Source organism: Neodiprion pinetum, chromosome 2, assembly GCF_021155775.2.
Source record: "Neodiprion pinetum isolate iyNeoPine1 chromosome 2, iyNeoPine1.2, whole genome shotgun sequence".
Lineage (NCBI taxonomy): Eukaryota > Metazoa > Arthropoda > Insecta > Hymenoptera > Diprionidae > Neodiprion > Neodiprion pinetum.
In genome coordinates this window covers 13,621,804-13,643,259 of record NC_060233.1, presented here as the reverse complement: position 1 = coordinate 13,643,259, position 21,456 = coordinate 13,621,804, and the positions used below count along the sequence as shown (strand labels likewise).

The 21,456-nt window shown below is 43.9% G+C and overlaps 1 protein-coding gene across 6 annotated transcripts in view; it reads right to left on the bottom strand.

Moving 5' to 3' along the window:
- SoxN (SoxNeuro) overlaps window positions 1-21,456 on the bottom strand; it is a 308,059-nt gene that overhangs the window by 35,851 nt on the left and 250,752 nt on the right. For all 6 annotated transcript variants that reach the window (XR_006881623.2, XR_006881625.2, XR_006881616.2 and 3 more), the window contains one exon: window positions 9,177-9,242. Coding sequence is in view for 2 of the 6 variants with exons in the window: in XM_046612321.2 (XP_046468277.1) it covers window positions 9,177-9,242 (66 nt within the window). In the remaining 4 variants the exon portion in view is untranslated. The remainder of the gene's footprint in view (window positions 1-9,176; window positions 9,243-21,456) is intronic.

The window sequence follows — 21,456 nt, the reverse complement described above, 5'->3', positions numbered from 1 at the left end:
GTACGAACAGAGGTGGGTAGGCATATACCTACTTACCTATTTCGTTTCTTCTAATCCGCTCACCTCATATCAAGAATGAACAACACCGCCCACTCCATACTGCCCAACTAATTTCCGATAGCAAAGCGATCCTATTCGTTGTTTAAATTTGTCCGACTCTAACGCCGTTTAATGACTCCATCGTTAAAACGTCAGCTGATACTTTATTAGGATCCTGTTTAACAGGTAACTATCAGGATTTACATCGTGAATCGTCATATGCACTCTCTGACTTCCACTTCATCTTCATTATGACATGGTGAGAAAAAACGTCTTGCGGCATGTACGTAAGTACACAATTTATATTGTCACAAAATCGTGAGAGTTGATCCGGATAAATTTTCGACACCATTCATGCTCGAAAATTTGCAATTTTTTCTTAGGTTTTCATTGGCTGTTTTGAGAGAAATTTAGGAACTGTTTTCACAATTTTTTAAATTAGTTGCTTCGAGTAGCCGGAGTGAAAATGGTAAAGCATCGCTTAAGTGTGAGGCTGCCGCACAAGGTGAAAGAAGGTACGAACAAAAAAAAAAAAAAGAAAAAAGACGCACGAACGACGTCTACAGTTCAAGTAGATTGGCAAAAGTACTTTGCTTACTTAATTACGTACATACGCGGGGGTTACGCTCGAGCGGATGAATGGTTGCTGATTGGTAACGCGACTCGTTCGGTCAGCATCCGACTGACTTATGCCGAAGGGGCCGCATCTTTTAAACTTGCCAATAAATCGCTTCAGGTAGCCAGCCTGTCGACTGTCGACCCTCCGCTTCGAGGTGTGATGCTCATTTGTCCGATGAATTTGCACTTTTTATTCTTGTATATTTCTTACTTCTCCCCCTCGCCTTTTTTTTTTCCTCTTTTTTCAAAAGGTTTTTTCAGACGGTTAACAACAACGCGGAGGCGTCGGTGAGCAAACGCCAACGCAAAGTTTAGCTGCGGAACTTGTAAAAAAAATTATCGCGGTAGTGCTGATTGTCGGTTGTTTGGTAAAAGTATAACCTTAAACGTACCCACGTTCGTAACAGTTTACAGATTACCCATACGCGTAACATTTCAGAAGACAAGTTCGAAAATTAAATTTTGCAAAAAATGAAATCATCTATCTTAGAGCGAAACAAGGCGGGGTGGTCAATTTCGATGAGAAGTAGATAGCAACGATGAGAGCTAAACCGATAGTCGACATCTGGACAATGGACTGCGGGTTTAGGAACGTGAAATTCATCCAGAATCATACAAACTTGAAATCTTAACCGAGCATCACATCCGATTAATTAACGGCATTGTCGCCGCACCGCTAAACGCTTTAATCAATGTCATCGGGCCAATTTCCGTTCACCGCTAGCCTCTGTTGGCCTCCGTTGGCCTCGACTGCGTCCCATCCTCGACGCCCCATTTCCCCTTCATCCTCCCCCTCGACGGGAGTCGGGCAGGTCGTCAACGCTATCGCGGTACTCCACAGGAAATTACATAGTCGGCAACCAAAATGACGTAGGAAGTGGTAATTTATCAATTTTTCCTAAATGGCCAATTCTCGATCGGCAATAAAACTTTGTTTCGCGATTCACCCGACAGTCGGAAAAAAACGTCTGCCAATCAAAGGAGTATCTTCAAAAACCTCAGGTTGATTTTTTTCTCACCACAAGTCTAGGTTTTACTTCCCGAAAACGTGTGATTGAACCGACTTGGTTTATCCTCCGTCTCTTGACGACTCGACGTTGGGACAGGAATTATCCGTCTTCAATGTGGCTCGATTCGATTACCTCCGTAATAAAATCAAATCACTAAGCAATAAAATATTTATAGAATCGTTTACGCCGCGTACATACGTCGGCTTCGGGTTCACCCTCCCCCTGTAACTTGCAGGCTTCGTCCCCAGCGGTTATTCGCTGTTTACCCTCGAGGTCCCCAAGGCTTCCTCGTCCACCACGCACGTTAAACGCACCCCCGAGCTCTCCGTGTCTAGCATATGCTACCTTGCAAATAAAAGCGCTTCATCGGTATAACGCGTCGATATTTACACAAATCGTTTCTAGCTTCTCGCGATCAAGTTCGGTAGAATCATCCTCTGGCTGATTTCTAAATGTTCAGGATTTACTCGGAGTATCTGTATCAGTATTTAGAATGTAGAAATATTTTTCACAAGGCACTGTTCGCTCAAAGAATGTATAAAAACAGTTGGAAATAAAATTTTTAATCTAAGAAATTTGAATGACTGAAATATTCTTTAAAATAATGAGAAATCGATTAGAATCGTTGAAATTATTCGAAATCATTACGCATCGTTTGAAATCACACTATCGCGATGAAAAAATCACGCGGTAATAAGCGTCTGAAATCATTGAAATCATTTTAATTCTTGCATTTAATACCAAATGATTAAGTTTCGTTAAGATACTATTGATTTTCATTTTATCATGTGCTTTCGTTGATTTCCGATGATTTCAAAGCGTCCTAGGTGGTTTCCAGTGGTTTAATTAAACGCCCCGTAGATTTTACATGATCGGCACTGAAGATCGTTGTACAAAAATAAATGAATTGGCGATTTGTCACACAAATATACAGGATTAGGCAGGACATCCGCCGATCCTGAAACCAGGAGAACTTCGGCGAAAAGTGGCGCGAAGCTCGAGGGAGGTTCACCGTATCGAATCGCCGCAGCAGGGGAACACGGTGCCCAAATTGGACACGCGCTGGCGTCCGTCGATCCGTCAAGTCCATCCAGTCGAAGGATCCGGTGCTGGGGCAATGCGTCGGAGATTGAGCGTCATCGGGAAACAGGCCTAAGCGTCACCCTCGGAGCGTCCCAAAAACAGTTGGGGGCTTTTCTGCAGCCGCGTGCAGCTGCATCGAATTCAGCACGATTTTCAGCGAGCAAGTCGGAAGGTTCTACCGGGGAGGGGAAGTCAGGCCCTAAATCGGCCTCGGGCGGATCTCCCCGCCCCCTTCCCCCGATACGAGAAGTCGTCGTTTTGGCCTCGTCGCCGCTCGTTCTTCCCCCTCGGAGAGGGCGCTGCGATATCGGGCCCAATCCTTTCGCGGTTGTCGATTGAATTGGTCACGGCTCAATTGGAGTGGTTCTTCGACGAGGCGAGGTCTAGTGGCGTGTGTGATCGAACCGGTGCGAAAAAGTGTATGAAAAACTCGTTACGATCACCTCCTCGATCGTCACGCCCGGAACGAATTTCCCTCCGCATATCTCGTGTATTATACACGGCACATGTGTATGGTAGGACTTCGTTTAGACCTTTCGGATGAAAAGAGAACGAGATAATTGTCTCTTTCCCTCTCCCTCTATCGCGAAGAAATTGCAACCTGACGCGAGTCAACGAACTCGGGACGTGTTGGGCTTTCGGGTCCTATACCCAGCGATGGAGTTTAATGGGCATGCGATTTCAGTCTTGGAAGTAAGATAAAAAGAGAAAAAGAAAGAAAGAAATTCACCCGGAGTAGAGACTGTCTACTATATAATGCGAAGACGCGGGCGCAACGTGAAACTTGTTGGACACGTCGTACCTAACCGGTTTATTATAGCTGAACAGTACAAAACTAATAACCACTCTTCAAAGTTCATGCTATAGATATCCTATCTAGACGTACGATTATGGTCTACGAAAAAAGTAAATCACTATACCAGTATCGATAACGAGCCTCGCAGTATGAATATATCGAAGGATTATCTTGAGCAATAGAGTATACACTCCATGGTTGGTATTACCTACCAATATTGGTCTCTTTAATCTGAATTCCGACGGTAACTCAAACCTACGTCAAATATTCACCCGATCGCTGATGCGAATATATTCGATTCCTAAAATCGTGGAAGAATCCGTGCACGAGGTCAAGAGAAGATATAAGGCTTTCGGTAAAACAACATAAATAACCGCAGAGGAAAGAGATTTGGAATGTTTGTTAGCCGGGACAGAAAACATGTGTATGTGACGGGGCGCAGGGTAAGTCAAAAAAAAAAAACGAAGGAAAACTCTGCGGTACGTGATTGGGGAGAGGCGAAAAAGTTGGTCAGTTCTACGAGGGTCCGATGGAGGAAAAACACCGGTCAGAATTCTCTCCTCCCAGGCAGACAGGGCGCCGGGCGAACCACAGGGCCAGTTTGTCAAACGACCCTTCGGAATATCGCTTACCCGACAGCAAATTTGTCTTCGACGAGGAAAACAAATGTCTGCTCGAGGAGCTGCTGCCGCCCTCACCGCCGTCCGACGATGGGGATCACCTCGCTCTCTCCATGTACCTAGTTACACGTCTCTGCGCAGTGTCCATCCACTCAAGACCACGTAACACGATAGGCATGTTATACCTTCTCTATGCTCGCACGTGCACGTGCACCGAAAGGTGCAACAGTATTTGTTCACCCATTCGATATACGTCGAGTACCGTCGCAGGTGGCGCATTTCCATTGTCACTTATATACTGCAGTCAGCTAGCTCGTGAGCTATTGGAGTCACGGTTATTCCGTCAAAAAACTTGCTCGATGTTTAGTACGGTAATCATCCGTGCACGGTAATGACATCGAAAGGCACCGATGGGTTTAACAAAAACGAGGATTTCATAGTTATGTCTGGACAGTAACGATACAAGGGTTGAACTCGTGGCGTGTATCTGACAAGAGGTACCGAATTGATTTACCAGCACACTTTGAAAGACCATGGAAAACGGTATAAACCAAAATGAGAAAGATAAAGAAGGGGGGGGGGGGGGGGTAAAAACACCGCCAGAGGGAAAGACGGAAGTGCGAGGGTGATACCGCAGGCAGAGGAACACTTAGCACGTTGGCTTGGTCAATTTTTCCCTCATGCAAGATTATGATCCCACCATTAGACGTCCTTCGTAATTCTTACGGGGAAGTCTCCTGCTGTGTATCCAGATTGAAAGCTCCCACATCCAGGACATTGTTTTCCACCTCACAACGGTCTCCCGCATTCACGTGATGAGATATTTTTTCACAAGACACGATCGTTTCCCAGTGATGCTTGTTCCATGTTGAATTGATGTGATCAGCTTTGTCCTTGATTCTACCGCTGCATCGGGCCTCTAATGATGAAAGTCGACGAACGATTGACTCGTTAAAAAAAAAGGCGAATCCGATCGCGGTCCACGATGACAGTTAGACTGCTCCTTTCGGGCGTGCGAGGCCGTCGGTAGGTGGATGGATGACGGTGGGTTAATATAGGTGTTAAACTATCTAATGGATTTCCTAGTCGACGTCCTCCTGTGACGTGTTTCTCTCCCGAAGCCTGACTATATCCCCGAAGCGCATAGCGCGACTGTGATTTATCTCGCCTGAAATCAGTGTGCGGTCAGGGGTCACCCTGCAGGTCACGCCTATGCGGGAGTCATAGCTGTTGATTTTCCAAAGAAATTCAAAATGGAAAGGCTATGATTCTATCATTTTTCAATATTTAAAATTTGCAATTGTTATTCCAACTAAATATGTTATGATTATTTTTCAGGTGACAAGCTGTTCAATCTGGGAATCGGTGAAAATCACTTGAAAATCAATTAAAGTCAGGCTATATCCGTCAACAGAAGAAGTCACTTGAAAATTATCAACGATTCCCAAGTTGTTTCAAAGCGAAATCGATTTCATCGACCTAACCGAATTGACGATGATTTCGGACCTTTCTGTTTTATCGACAAATTCATCGAATCTTATTTTACACGTTAATCTTCCCCTGAGAGAACTCTCGAATTTGAACGTTGTGAAGCGATACGGTTACTGATCAAGTTTGTGTGGTAATTATGGAAAGTTCGAAATATTAACGAAAACAGTGTGAATAATCTACTCGCACGGTTTTAGGTTATGACATGCTAATCCTCATCTGAATACCATACTTTTCTATTCTCATATCAACATAGGTATTTCAATCTCTTCTCAACGATCATACAAGTGTGAAGTGCTACGATGAACCGGATCGCTTCTCGAAGAGAGAATAAAATGGGATTAGCTGGAATCGTCGTAACGAAATTGGAAGGTTGCCTGCATCCCCTACACCGTATAGCTCAGCTATAAGACATGAGTAGGTAAAGGAAGTAACTTCCCGACGCGTGATGGCACCCCATTCGGGGGTGCAATGGCAAATCACGCGTGTTTTCGTGCGACTAGGGACATCCACACGGGTTTGTTCCAGTCCCACTGGCTCTCTCTCTTCTTCTGGGGGCGAAGGAAAAAAGAAGAGCGAACCAGCGTCGGTAGTGTTAATGCAGCCTTGAATCCCCGGCATTAAGGAGCCGCCCTTCCACGTCAAGACGCGTTAACGGCCCCCGTTAACGGAACCAGAAACGAATGTCTGTCGTTACGTCGAGGGTGCGTGACGGCACGACGCACGCAAACCGCGCTAATCGCTTTGCGCAATGCCAAAGTTCTCCGATTCATTTGTTTAAGCGCTTTTCGAGAGAAAATTCCACCGATATCTTTTTACTACTATTTCTTCGATCAACCACGTAAATTTTCGAAATAAGAAACTTCCGGTGATTCGACATCAGTCTACTATTTTTTTGAGAGGAACACGTGGAGGATGAAAAAAAGTCCTGGTGGCGAAACCTCGGCTTTTTCTGCGGAGGTCGAGGGGGGGGGGGGGGGTTGTGTGTAAATCATAACGCCCCCGCCGGTGTCACGTGATGACAAATGATCGCCGCGATCATCACGCGAGAGGCTATATTATGTACAATCGCGGGCGTCGCGACGCGGATCTGATAAACTTTAATCGCATTAACAACCATTCAAATTATCCACCTTATATGCAGCCCCGCAACTCGACTCATAGCTGGCCTGGTACAAAAGAACGTATTTGCAATGCAAATTGACCCGCAGGTATATGGATATCAACCTGTAATTGTAGATTTTATATTAGCACCGTGTAATACAGACCCGTGAACTTCCCGTGAAATTGCACCTTACAAAATATCGTCACGAAATTCTCGCGTCGACGTTCGTCGGAATTGCTGCCACACGGATTGTAAGAAGTAGAAGAAGAAGAAAAAGAAGAAGAGAAAAAGCAAGTACGTTGAAAGATTAAGTAACCTGTTTATTATACTACTTTTAAGCACATCTCATTACGTTTGGTTTCGATTTTTTTTTTATTTTACACCTTGATGGGCAACGCGACAACGTTATTGAAAAAATTAGAAGGTTTGAAAAATTTCGGAATGTAGAGTATCGGAAGATCCGTGACTGGGAATAAACGGAACAAGCTCAACTAACAATAAGTGACAGCAGTATTCGAATGAAATACAGCGGAAAACATGTGTTATACGAAAGTATAATTATAAAATAATACGAGTAATCGATCGGAAGCTGTGAAAAGCTTGGAAATTGTTATTGAACTCGGATCCCTTGGGAGAGGGGAACGCGAAGTTATATAACCGTGGCAAGGCTGGGTTCTAGCGGGTATTATTGCAGTTCGTATTAGCGGTAATTTTTCCTTTTCTACATATACGTAAGCACCCGCGGCGAAAATACACAATATTTCATTGAAATAGTATTTCAAGTATTTTACTCTGTGCTCCGTTCAAAGTCATTACCAATAAAAGCTACAACCGAGTCACAATTCCAACTTAAGCATGTAAATCGGATGATTGACGAAAAGTAGTGAAAGCGTGAAATTTATTTTAAAAAATTGACAACGTTTTCGTTAGTCCGTTTCGAGTGGTGGATACCGGATTACCATTTCCGCCTAAAAGATGAGAGATTAAACGGTGGAGATTCCCGAGCCGAGGAGGCGTTGCTGTTAATCGACGCCATTAAACTGAATAAATTAAACGCGAGCTGCGGCATAACGACCATGTTCATTGGATAGTTCGCACCTTTAATCTGACTTCAATCTTCAGCCGGCCCGGCCACGTCTTGTACCTCCACGCGTCGCTCATTAACATGGAATCTTAATTAGGCACAAAACGAGCGGGTGTTAAGGGTGTCCAGATAATCGACAAGATTACAGATAAAAAAAAAAAAAAACTACGTTTTCACTGTACTCACGATATGCGGTGAGGATTAATTACTCGAATACTGTATTCAATGAACGGTGAAGTGTAACAAGCAATAAATCAAAATGAAAACCGTAATGATTCACCTTCGGACGTGAACGAGTTTAAATCCATTTTGTAAAACACCGAATACTTGTGCAAGCTTTTGCTTTCAGGTACAGTAATAAGTGATGCATGTCCTCGCGCGATCATTTAGAGATTAGGGTCAAAACTTGGCGGCTAATTCTACACGCGTATAGCCATGAGCACAAATTGCAATAAGCCAGTCGTCAGGGCCTGGGCGTCGAATAATTGTGGCTTGTAATAACAGGCAATGATTCGATGTAGTAATCAAGATGGCATCGGGACCCCGACCCTTGCTTCTATCGTTACGAGAATCTCGAAAGCCCCGGTTCTCCTCGATTGTTGACAAAGAGACGGTAGAGTTACTAGAACGAAAAGCTTTTCCTTCCCCGCAGCAGTCTCGAGTTTACAGAAGCTCTTGTCGTAATGGCAACGCGAACTCTCCGCTCGTTTCGACACCAAAGCTTTTTTTCTCCTCCGTCCCAATTACACGGTATTTGTTAACAATTTGCCGATCGAAGAGGCGATTGCTTGTATACTAAGTCGCTATTAGAACGGTTCCACGCCATTCGGCAAAAAGAACACGACAGTTAATGGTCAAAATAAAATGCGTCTTGGCTCCTGACAAATGATCTGCCTGGTCGTTATATCTTTTTGAATTCTTTGCAAACTGCTACGGGATCAGCAAGATTTACGAATTCGATTATACCGCGGCAATAGGACCGAAGAATTATGACAGACGTTTGTATGTGCACAGCGTGTCGATATTTTATCGAATAACATTCACTTATACACCGGTTAAGAAGAAAATATTTTTCAATTGTCTGAGGCTCTGATATTCCTATTCCTGTTTACTTGATTCGAATTTATTCAGCCTTGACAGTTTCTTTTTACTACAAAGTCGGCAACTTGTGACAACACGAACGAATGTCACACTCGCGATTCTTACGTGCATCGGTAATTTCATTATTTCAAATTATTCAGCCTGATCACGTGAGAGAGCGACTGCTCTGGGCTATTGAATCCAAACGACGTTTATGCACACTGGATAAATTAGTCCATCAACAATTACTCACCATGCACGAACAGACTCGGCATAACATCCATTCTCCGGATTCAGCATTTTTCGCTCGTTTTCAGACCTGTGAAATAAGTGAAAGACATTGTGTGAGATACTAATTGTAAAATACCCGAGAGAAAGACTTTTTTCAAATTTTCTTATTCAAACTCAGTTTATTACGGTTTCAGAAAATCTTGCGAGCCCGAAAAAAAACACACACACACACAAATTTACCACAGGGATAATGCTTTCATGTTCACCTTAATGTGAAAGTATACCTACAGTTAAACGCGAGTGCAATCCAGAAGAGATAATCACCGCAAGAGTGGCAAACTAATGAAATGACATGTAATTACGGCGATACGTAGGCCGCTTGATCCGAACTGGGAACGACGGTTTTTCTCTGCTAGACACCGTGTCGTGCCTACCAGTCTTAACGATCCGGTTGCCCCGTCGATTTGTTAATAACGACGTCGGGCGTCGCCACGCGGGCAACCCGTCATTACCGTTTCAACGGCTAGTACTACTGAATTAACTATGGAATATGGGACACACCAAACACACGTGCGAGGGACGCTACGCTTCGAATCGGCCCCGATACCCGATAAAATATCCCTTCGTACAAACCGCCGTAACGTATCGAGGTATAAACACGTGGTCATTAAACGTTGCCGTCGCTACAACGTCACGTTATCGAGGAATTTTTTTACACACCCACCTACGAATAATCTCGAAACAGAAGCTGCAGATTATATATAAATGCGAAACGAGAAAATGCGTGTTATTTTGTTGGAGGAATGTCGGTAGAGATAGCAAGAGAATGCACACTGAGAAAAATCTCATTTGGTATAGTAAGTAGAAAATTTCAGCAAAACAGGTACCGTTAAAAAAAAACTGTTTGAATATTGTTGGAATTACGAAAAACGAGGTACGCCTAACCATTTTGTTGATTGTAACTCGATGTTATGAACTAAAATTCTAGGGAAACAAACATGGCGCTGACAGGTCCAACTAGTTGAAAGGTTGAAAAATAATATGGGAATTTCGCATATTCGCCAAGGCGGATAACGAGCGATATCTTCGAGAATAGCAATTTCAGACGTCGAGCCGAGGGATCGAGAAATCACCGTATGACGTACGGCGTGGGTATGATGACCTCGAGATTCACGAAAGTGGGGAATCAAATTACAGAAGAAGGTGTAGAGTAGGTATCCCTTGTGTAATCGCATTCACGTCAGGGTGAAAATGATGATGATGATGATACTTTCGACGGAGAAGCAGGTGAGCCCGCGAAGCAGTGTATAAATTCAAGATCCTAGTCCATATTTCATGCGAAATTCGTTTAATTTATTCATGGGAGGCGTAAAAGGACTGCAGGCGGCAATTGAATTGCAAATGGCAACGTTTAATTTCAGGATTTTAATTGTCTCGCCTTCTCGCCATTCCGGGCGATTATACCCCTGTACATTTCACGCCCCCCTTTCTTCACAGAACCCATGCTCACGGTTTCGAATTGCTTCTACATGTGCGGTGCGGTCAATCGATATGCGCGAGTCGTCTTCGTGGTCGCGTAGTTGTCATTAAATCGAAAACAACGCCACGCCGAGGGTCCCGACGATTTCAATAAGTGAAAGTACAACTTCCACCGCGTCTTGGGCGCGTGCGTGTTTATAAATAAATCTTGGAGATATCCGTGTACATAATCGTTTTTGTTGGTATATGACGCCTTTATGCCTCCAGCGCATAACCGTGTATGCGATTCACGTGCCTAGGGTAACGGGATAGGAAACACTCTTTGGCCCAGGTGTCGTTGAGCCATTCTCAAACGCTGTTCAACGAAAACTAGGAGCTACGATGCCACCGAGTCACACCCGAGACAATAGCTTATAAATCTTTCATTGCAGGTAAAAAAAAAAATACACGAATACTCCTTTACTTGTCATCAAATAAATAAATATAAACTTCGCGGGCTCTTCGGAACGATTTTTCGTAGGGAACTTTCAAAATATATCTCATAGCCGGCTTCCTAAACTATCAGTATATTTTATAGAGTCGAATCTGTCTTTTAACGGAGTCTGGGTAACCAAACATCGCTAATTTTTAACAATTTTATTAAGAGATAATTGGACGTTGAGTATTTATAGATTTTTTATATTCGCAATGAAACGATTTTTCTAGAAATTGTTTAGAACGGGTCTTATTTTCAGTAGTTTCAATTCAGTATTGCGATTTGTTCTTTGTAATCAAAATCGGTGCAACGTGCTATAATTAAATATTCAATGATGTCAACGTGATAAAAAAAAAAGTGTTTCAGTGAATTTTTATAAAATAGTCGGGTGAATAAAACGAGCCATCGTAGAGTAAAATCGAAATATTTAACTAGATTTGTAAACCTTTTGAAGCGACATCATTAGAAATGAATCATCGCTATCTAAGCCTTTGTGGACAATTTCAATATTTCGTTTTCCTGTATCTTTAAAACAGGATCTGCGCAGCTTACGAATATAATGATTAGATAAATACTAAAAGTACGACTATGTCTCGATAAAACGAATGAAAAGTATCGATTTTTGGCTATCCAATCTCGTTAACGTAAAAATAATACCAGACTATGAAAGAGGCTGAAGTTAGTAACGTCAAAGTAACGAACCCTCGGGGGAAAAAATCATTATTGTACAATTTCTGAATGACCTTCAAGAAGTTTGATCATCATCGTGGTTCACTAAATTTCCGCGAATCCAAAATCTGCGAAGTAACAATTTCTCCTGAACACGCGTCGTTCCTATAACGTTACTAACTTCATCCTCGCGACTATGAATAAATCACCGCGTGATGCGAGTACATAAAATAATGAAATGCTCGGGTTGTTGTGACAGTCGGGTTATTGCGTATGGTTACAAGTGACATTAGTGAGTCGAGTTGGGCGGGAAAGGAAAGCGGGTCGTGAGAACCCCATATGCCCCAAAGGGCGAGGGTGGCAAATCACTGTCCGTGAGGAACGCGGGTCCCATTGCTCGGTCATGCGTTGAGGGAGTTGCGTGCCCCGACTTTGTGGGAATGCGCGTGCTAATTCTGATTCGAAAATTACCGAGGTGGTGTTTTTCCCCTGACTTTCGCCCCCAGTCCTCCAGGCCAGTAAGTGTCCTATCATACCTGCTCTCGTAACCGAGATATTGCGTTGGAAATTTATTGAACGCGATTTCCTGGCTGTTCTGGTTCGTTACCGCCTCACCAATTCAAGAGACTATATTTTTTTGCCTACCTGCACTCGAGTCACTATAATCTTTTCTTTTTATTCACGAACGTACTGTTCCTTATTTCATTTCTCGGCGTTAATGCTACCAGAGGAGATAGTCGCGTTGCAGGTTGTTATCGACAAAATGGGTTTGTCAGGAATAATTGAATAAGTCGTGAACGAACGGTGTCGGCGGGGCTTCTACGAATCCACTTCGAATTGCTCGATCGCGTATATTGGGACTCGGGCCGGGCGAATGGACCTCTACTTCCACTAATGGATAATAAGATGGATTTTTACGGTTCGCTGATCGTGTTAACGAGTCGGTGAAAAAGCCTCGAAGAGTCCCGCCGTGCCAGCTGGTTCAGGAAGTCGCGCTTGCCATGGCTCATTTACTCATTTCGTTCCTACACACCTCGTGATATTCCACCTTATATCGTAATCATTCGCACGGCATGAAATTATCCGTTACTTGGAACTTGGTTTATCTTTATCGTTGCAAAAATCTATTCACAACGACACTTGAAACTTATTATTCGCACCAAATATTAGTCGCGTGATGTTTTTAGCCGTTCATTCCTACATCGATCGACCTTAGATTCCAGTGTATAGAGTTTAACGCTTATCACTGTTAAAATTAGATTCTGAATTTGATCCCGTTTAGGATTTTATGAAAGTCGAAACAGCCTTTGACGTTCAACCAGCAATGCAATCCGATACAGATTGTTGTTCAGTGCCAGAGAAGGACACCTTTCGATGCCGAACCACCACCACCACCACCACCACCACCACCAACTCAACATTGTTTGGTGCTGAAGACCGAAAGCGACACCATTTGATGCTTAACGACGTGCCATCATTTGAAGTTAATCCAAGAGATTGACAGCTTTTGTGCCAAAATTTTGAGTGCTAATTTTAGTTATAATTGCCGCCTTCCACTGCTGAATCCAGACTTATGTTCGTGTAAATCGATCGGGTTTCATCCGAATGTCACATCCATGAAACATTGTGGTCTTCTACAAAAGCGGAATTTTCAACAGCGCAGGATCGTGGGTGTGGATTTCAGCGATGACTGGTAGCATTTAACACTCCTTGCGCAATGTCATGGCCCATAGCGTGCGCTGAGTAAAAACGAAAGGAAAATGATTCACCTGCGTAACGCGGAGGAGCGATTACTTTACAGCGTCAGAGGCAGCGTAGCGTGCCTTATAGTGTTACAGTCGTCTCCTCTCTTCACTTAACGTTTAACCTCGGTCAATTTGTGACTACTTAGCCGCATTATTTAACCCCTAGATCAACCGAGTCTAGCCCAGGGTACACGCTCCATTTGTGTCAAAACCAATTCCTGCACCTTCTCTGTCACATGTTCTTGAACGATGAGAAGAATTTTGCTTCAACTTTCGACTACATTTCATGAAAATCCAGTAAACCTACCCACTACTGTACCTACATATTATATTATACATATTTATATTAATCATTTCCTATAGTAATGCAGGCAAAGTGAGCCAAGTTCACATGAAACTTTTTATAGTAGAATTATTCTGTCGATCTATGTAACCTTTTGAACAAGGTAATTTTGATCAGAACAATACATTTCATCGCAGGTTCCGTAAAAGTTTATGCGTGACAGTTTGGTTTGAATTTGAACATAGACACAAGGATTCCAATAGTTTTCCGTTCAAGAGTATAGTTTGGATTGAAACGCTAGCTCTCGTCACGGATTCCATGAGAGTTTACGTATCAGAGTTCTATTTTGAGTTAATTTTGCTCAAAAACCGTGCGGGCAAACTATTCAAGGATAACGACCAAGTTCTATATCGACGTTTTCTGTAATTCTCGCGAATTTCCGAGCGCCTTGAGCGTACCTGGGCCAAAGAATGTATAACCGCGAAACGGTAGGTCGACGGTGAGTGTAATTCTGGACTGTATGTGTTAGCGCGTCATTGGCGAGGGACTGTCAATCGGTAATGACTAATAATCCGGGGCATAGTATACGCGTAATCCCGGCACCTCGGGGGAACCGGGACATCAGGAGCCAAGGGTCGAAGGTGGTACGCCTCGGGGACGTCGTGGGAGACGCGCCACGTGGTTGACGATGTACGTAGAGTGAATTTTACACGCAGTAGAAGGTGTCTGGGGTAGCGGCGTACCTTCGGACCATTTGTCAAGGTGACAAGGCAATCTCACCCCCGTGCCGCCACGCTCTGCGTTATTCCCGTCGGCGTGCAGAGCCCCGTTCTATACCCACGAAATGAAACGAACGAAACGAAACCGGCGGACCAGCGCACCAGCCAACGAACCAACCAGCCAGCCAGCCAGCCAGCCAACCATCCACCCCCTGTCAACGGAGAATCGATCAAAGCTGTTTTAAAATTGGGAATTGGTAGCGAAATGGTTATAGCCTCGGATGTGTGTATGCGTACACCCGCGCTGCTCCGAGTTAATATCGGAGTGCAAATCGACCCCTCCGAACCGAAGGTGTTAAATAAATTGGTTCGGGAATAATTACGAACTCGCGACTGTCCATTCAAAGTTTGATAAACGGCGGAATAAACCCCCGGATATATATCGCCAACCGTACTGCCTGCTGCTTCAAAAGGGTCACCAATCCTTGCCATGAACCCGCCAATTGAAGGACCTGAGAATCGGTTTATCGACTCCTCCAGTGCGAGCAGCTTAAGGGCCTACATCGATTTTTCAAGACCATGTGAATTAGTGCGGTCTAGTCGTTCTTCTTTTCGTTACTTTTTCAAATGAACCAAGTCCTGTCGAAAGCGACGAATTCCCTAAAGAGAACCTGTTCCTACTGTCATCTCTATGCACGCATCGGCGTAAAATACAAGATCCAAAAAGCATCCTATTAGTAGACACTCTGTACGCGGTGCGAAGTGGTCGAGTTTTGGTTGCAGGTGGTGGTTAGATTTCCCATGGAGTCGTGAGGTTTCGTCGCGTTAATTAGGGACTCCATTGCACCTGCTGCCGCAAATGGACGTTGGTCAAGCTGAGATTCCCATGGTTAGGGTAAGCTTGCAGTGTTGCGGGGGTTCCGAAACTAAAAATACCTGCACACAGACCAGCGGCATGTCTACCGGACGCATGGGAAACGGCTATACGCAGAACGCCACGCACTTCATACCTGGGTATAACTTGCTCATTATGCAAATTGGTGAAAGAATAATTACCCTCCGCGTTATCGGAGTTGTACTTTTAATCAGCAGCGATGTTTCACCAGCGTCAACCAGATCAAAGAAGAATGAAAACTCCCTTCACTCTAAATCGACATAAATAAAATATTTGTTGTGCTTCTGTTTTGCCACGTAACTCAATTCGAAGGTTCCTGTTCGATTTCACGTAAATTTAAGCACTTACCACACTGTGCAACATCTCGATTTGCCGAACATGGTTACACATATCAAACCAAAGGACTCCTCATAACTCCTGACAATGGCCACCTGCGGGGAGATGGATGATCGTTGAAAAACTTTTGTTTTTCATGACCCGACAAGCTTCACAGATCAGCACCATTGCTGCAGAGTAACGCGGCGTCGAATGTCGATGCATGCACAGGCTGCGTGACATCGTCGTGAGGGAATCGGCTGTGCTCAAAGTCCCGGAGTCCGCGGGCTCGCGGGTGCCTGGCGGCGGTTCCGCGCCCGTCCGGTTCCGGTGTTCCGGTAGACTTGGTTCCGCTGGGGGAACACCGACTTCCGCCTACAGTGGGATACACGCTCAGCCGCGCGACATGATTCTCGCACGATTCACGCGTAACTCGGTGTCCGTTTACCTCATGATCAGAGGGTCGCAAGTCCGAGTATAAAACTATTCGATATGGGAACTACAATTTCATTTTACACTGTACCAAGGTCGAAGATTGACCTTGGTGATTCGAGATCACACAAATGAAAAGCTGAATGACCATTTTTATTTTTCAGACATTTTAGCCGACCTCCGAATTTTCACGTGCCTCGAGAATCAGCTGAAATATGTAAAAGCACCGATGATCCGCGCGATGGACTCGCAGCTTTTAGGCCCTCAGCCAATTGACGGTAACTGCGTAGGTGAACGGATTCTTCCTGTCAGTCGGCGCCGTACCAACTAGGTACAAGTCATGCAGCGTAGTTTACACACGGTTTTAGGTCAGGTTAGGTTTGATTTTTTAGGTTCGACGGACGGGAAAATTCATTACGGAAGTGGAAGTAGCTAGTCTTCGTCGTTGTACACTACCGCTAACAGCACGCTTATCAAATATCATCGAAGTCATTTCCGTTGGTGAAATTGGCTATTTCGAGGGTTAAGGTACAAAAAAAAAAGGTTTACACACTCCTCATTATTGTCGCTTGCAGGTTTTACCGCACATTTCATCATACGGATGTGCACTCGGTACGAGGGTAAGGCAAATTGTTTGCGTTCGTTGGGCATTGTTAGTACGTACAGAAGTTTCGTTTCGAATCTACCGGGTATCGCATGCTCGAATCTCAATATGAAGGACTAAGGTGGATGCACCGATTACGGTTACTGTACTATTTATGGAGAAATTTTTCATATTGTATATATATTCGATGGTTTGACATTCAGTTTCTTCGATAACTCGATCAACGACTAAAATCGAACTTTGAACAGACAAAGTACATTCATTGACTAATTAGTGTTCAGGTAGACCAAAACACCGATGTGTATCATTCGTGCAAATGACCTCAGTTGACATGTTATAAATAGAGCCACAAGTGGTTCGAACGATGGCCATAACTGGTAACGACTAAGGTAACCAGAACGGACAAATCCACCCTAAATCTTTTTTGTTACGAACAATGCTAATGGTTTTTCCTATAGAAATCAAGAATTACAGACCAAACGATCGGACCACGCGGTGTTATAGATAACTGTGAGAACGTACCGCGATGATTTTTGTAGTCTGGAATAAAAATGACAACCGTATACCACGGTCGCGTCGAATTTGACCGTGGTGAAAGTACGATCTTGGCAAATCGGTGCAATTCGAGGCTTCCCGACGCCTCGCATCCCTCCCCTCTGTGGCAACGTGGCATAGGGGAACACACCTGGCCTGCACGCGCAGCTGGCACCCTTCGACGTTTCTGGGGTTCGTAGAGTCTCGATGCCTGCAGGAGGGATGCTGAGATTTCAGTTACGCCAGTCGCCACCCCTGGCACTGGCCGGATGATCTAGGTGCAGCGGGTAGACTGCGCGTTATGAACTCCCCAGTTTCGAATTCGGACAAGGATGCTGTGCAGCCTTCCGGGATGCGAACGTTGGCGATGACTGCTGCAGGTATGCGGGCGAAGCTACTGCAGCCGGATATCGAAAGAAATCTATAAACCTTGAATACGCGAAGCTGGTCGGCTCCGTAGAACGATCGGAGGGCTCTGAAGGACCCTCTTCCCGACTTCGCCCCCCACCCCCACCCCCCCAGTCTTTCTCTCTCTCTCTCTCTCTCCTCTCGTGGTAGGAAGCTCTCGGGAGAGCCAGAAGAGCTACTACCACCACACAACGGTGAATCACTGCAGCTCTGTGTGCCACTCCGGGGGGAGACAAAGAGTTCCTGATCCTCCTCCGGTTCGCATTGCGCTTGGCTACCCCGGCAGATCGCTCCTAATGACTCGGGAGAGATATTTCCGAAAAGCAAGGGAAGAGAAAAAAGCAGTAGTAAAATCCTCGCGCGCACCTTTAAACTCCCCAACCCCCGACCTTTCGATAATAACGATAATAATAACAACGACCAGACCAGATATCCGTGATCACGATCCTCCTTCTCTTTCATTGCGCGAGATAACGCGATGGGAAATTCCTGCACCGCGGCAAATACGTTCCTCCGCACGGTCACGTATACCTTTACTATATATATATACATATACCTTTATGTGTATATATATATATACACCTTGTCTCGTTTGCGTTGCGTAATACGAGGGTTTCGTATGAGACCGGAAATTCGTTGTCCGCACCCTTTCTGATTGAGCGCGTTATGTTTTTATTTCACCGTTTCACGACGTGCGTGCACGATCGTACGAAAATTCTGGATGAAATAAATGTACCGTATAATGAAATTGACATTTTGCACTTGGGATAAATTGCAACGAAAGGACTGAAGATAAAAAAAAAAAAAAAAAAGAACAAATCCCCGTAACCTGCCGAATGGATGTAACAGGTGAATTTATTCATGAACGTCAATGGACGCGAAGGTCGCGGTTGATTCATTGACAATGTATAAACGTGCTGCACTAGACGAGCATCTATCTTTCTCTCTCAGTTTCCATTGTGCATTCTGATCCTTGCCCATACAGCTCCCTGCAGGTATAACAACCGCGCGGGACTGTCGAGCGAGGCGGACAATAGTCGTGATCAACGATCGCCTAATTTGTTTATAAATACCCGCATTCCCATTCAAACTCTAAGCGACAGTCCAGAGAGAACGGCAACCCTTCAAGGGTCGCCACGCGAGGTGTAAAATTCCTTTTTACGAAATACGATGCAGCAGCACTGGAGAAGGGCGAACTAGCCGGACAGGTTGTCCGTTTTCATGAAGTGCCAGAGGACCAGAAGGACGGATCTTGATGTGACGATCATCGAAGGATCGCCACATGCATGATAATGAATACTGAACCTAGTTGCGGAGCAGATACTTGCAAGGAAAGGACCTTAGGTGTACCTCGTTGATTTTATTCATTCTGTGATATGTTACGGTGCGTCGAAAGACGTTACAGACGTGATTTTCAAGGAGTGAAAACCACCCTTGAAATTTACCCGAAAAAACTAAGGCGGACGACCTCTGAAGTTAAAAACACTGCGCACGTCATTATCGTTTGTTGACAGTGGATAACATCAAATTGAATTTGTCAAAAAATCTTTGAGTATCCATTTTTATGCATTACACAAGACATCGCGGAATGACAGAATTCGGTAAAGCACACTTCGGGTGCTTTCTTTGTTAGAGTATTGGAAAAGACGAGTCTCCTCCGAGTTTCACCCCGGGTTTTTTTTTTTTTTTTTCTTTTATTGTCGACGGGATGTCGCTGCGTTTCTCGCAATACGCGCCGCGGTGTGACGGTCGTTCCGCTTATCGAGAATTATCATGTATCATGTAGAAATCCGTGAGACACGCCGAAGGAGAGCAGAAAAGAGCGAAGAAAAATCTCCTCCGCGCGCCGCGTGATAAATATTCATCGGTTTAATTGTCTCGACGCTTATACGTCCGTTTAACCGCGTGTATAATCTCAAAATGCATATTATATTTCCGCTCCTGCACCAGCCGCTGAATAACTTTGCATCGAGATATTTGACAATATTCGCTTACACCTTCTCGCATTCGTTCGCGCTCTTCGGCTCAATCTCCTAGGTCCAGGTAAACTCGAAATCAGCTTTGTTGTTGTTTCGGTAACCGTGACGCGAGTCCGCCCCTTTTTCACCGCAAATTATCATAAATTAGGAATATATATACGATATTTTCTCTTCCCCTCCATATCTCTCGAGAGTATCCGAAACGTCTTTCCTTTATAGATATGGTTTCACGCTTCTCACGTTCTCCGTTATATATTCACACACCCGCGTATATTAATATTTACGAAGAATCTCCTTAGACTTTATTTATCACGCGTCCGAACGTCACCGCAGCGAAGCGAACCAAAACGATACGTTTAATTAGTATTAATATCGTTGAAGCACGTCACCCGCACTGACAAATTTCAAAATTCACGTCAGGATGCTTGAACTGCACTTGATATTCTCGGCCCAGTCTTGCGGGTCCAAATTCAAAAACCACTTTGTGAAATCGAAGCGTTTGATATTTCGACGCGTGAGAATTCAAATGAACCTCGCTAATGGACATTTACGATCTTATCCCACCGACTCGAGTCGAATGAAATAATTCTACACCACGCTCAAACGTCGCGGACGGAAGTTCGGACATCCATGCCGTAACGCCTCGCGTGCGTAATCCAACCATTATTTAGATAAGGCGCGTACAAAGTTTGTTGCGGCATGGTATTTATTGGACGTAACCATCCGTTCCAGCTGTGAACGTTATATCGGTCCATCCAACCGCCCATGTCGCGTCATTTCCTTTTGGTTAATCGAACGTGGGACGTACCAAACCATCGCGGCGGAAAATATGCATCTTTTAACCGACGGATTATCGATGAGAAAATGTTAATGGTAAAAATCGAAGACGGAATAATTTCTATCGGTCTTTCTGAAATCTTCATTTGCTTTTTCGACACTGTTATTTCGGAGATATGTCTTGATTTTTTAAAAGTGAGAATGTATGGGAAGTACGGTGAGCTCAAAAATTCGTGAATACAATAACATGACTAGAACAGGGTTTAATTGAAAAATTTAATTAAACCTTATTAAGAGGAATATGATTAAAGTATTTGCGTTTGAAATTTTTTATTTTTTTTTTTTGTTTAAACACTGAATCTCAGCGATAAGTTACCTGTTATTAAGAACGTCGGAAAATATTTAACTATGTTTTTACCGCGATCCAAGCAGTTTGATTGATTTTAGTGAACAACAGTTCATTTTAGTCATAAATTAATGCAGTACCAAATCAGATACATTTTTTCTTGAGCTCGTCGGTTAGTGAAAAATTCTAATACGGAGATGATGAATTTGTGATTTAAAAAAAAATACATAATTGTTTCCGAAAATCTATCTCTGAAGATGTATGGATGATTCATTCGCGAATAAGATAAGCTATTGTTGATCAAAATTGGACAAGCAATGTGATTTTTAAGTGAAAAATTATACAATAACGTTATTTCTCTGAATTGGTCGTTAACATGATAACGTGTTTACATTTAAGATTCAGCGTTTGAAAAACTTTTCCTGTTTCAGGGAAACTTTTTTAGTTATACGTAATCAGATTAGCTTGAATGTGACTTTCTAAGCATTTCTTACTTTTCATCACCTTTGGTCGAATATCACTTTTCCTAATTTCAACGAATCTTTACGTTTTCGAACCCCTGTAATCCGAAAAATAGGTGCTTCGAAAAATGTTGGTTCGTCGATCTGTCCGACAAAACACCCGCGACGATCTCGGAAACGG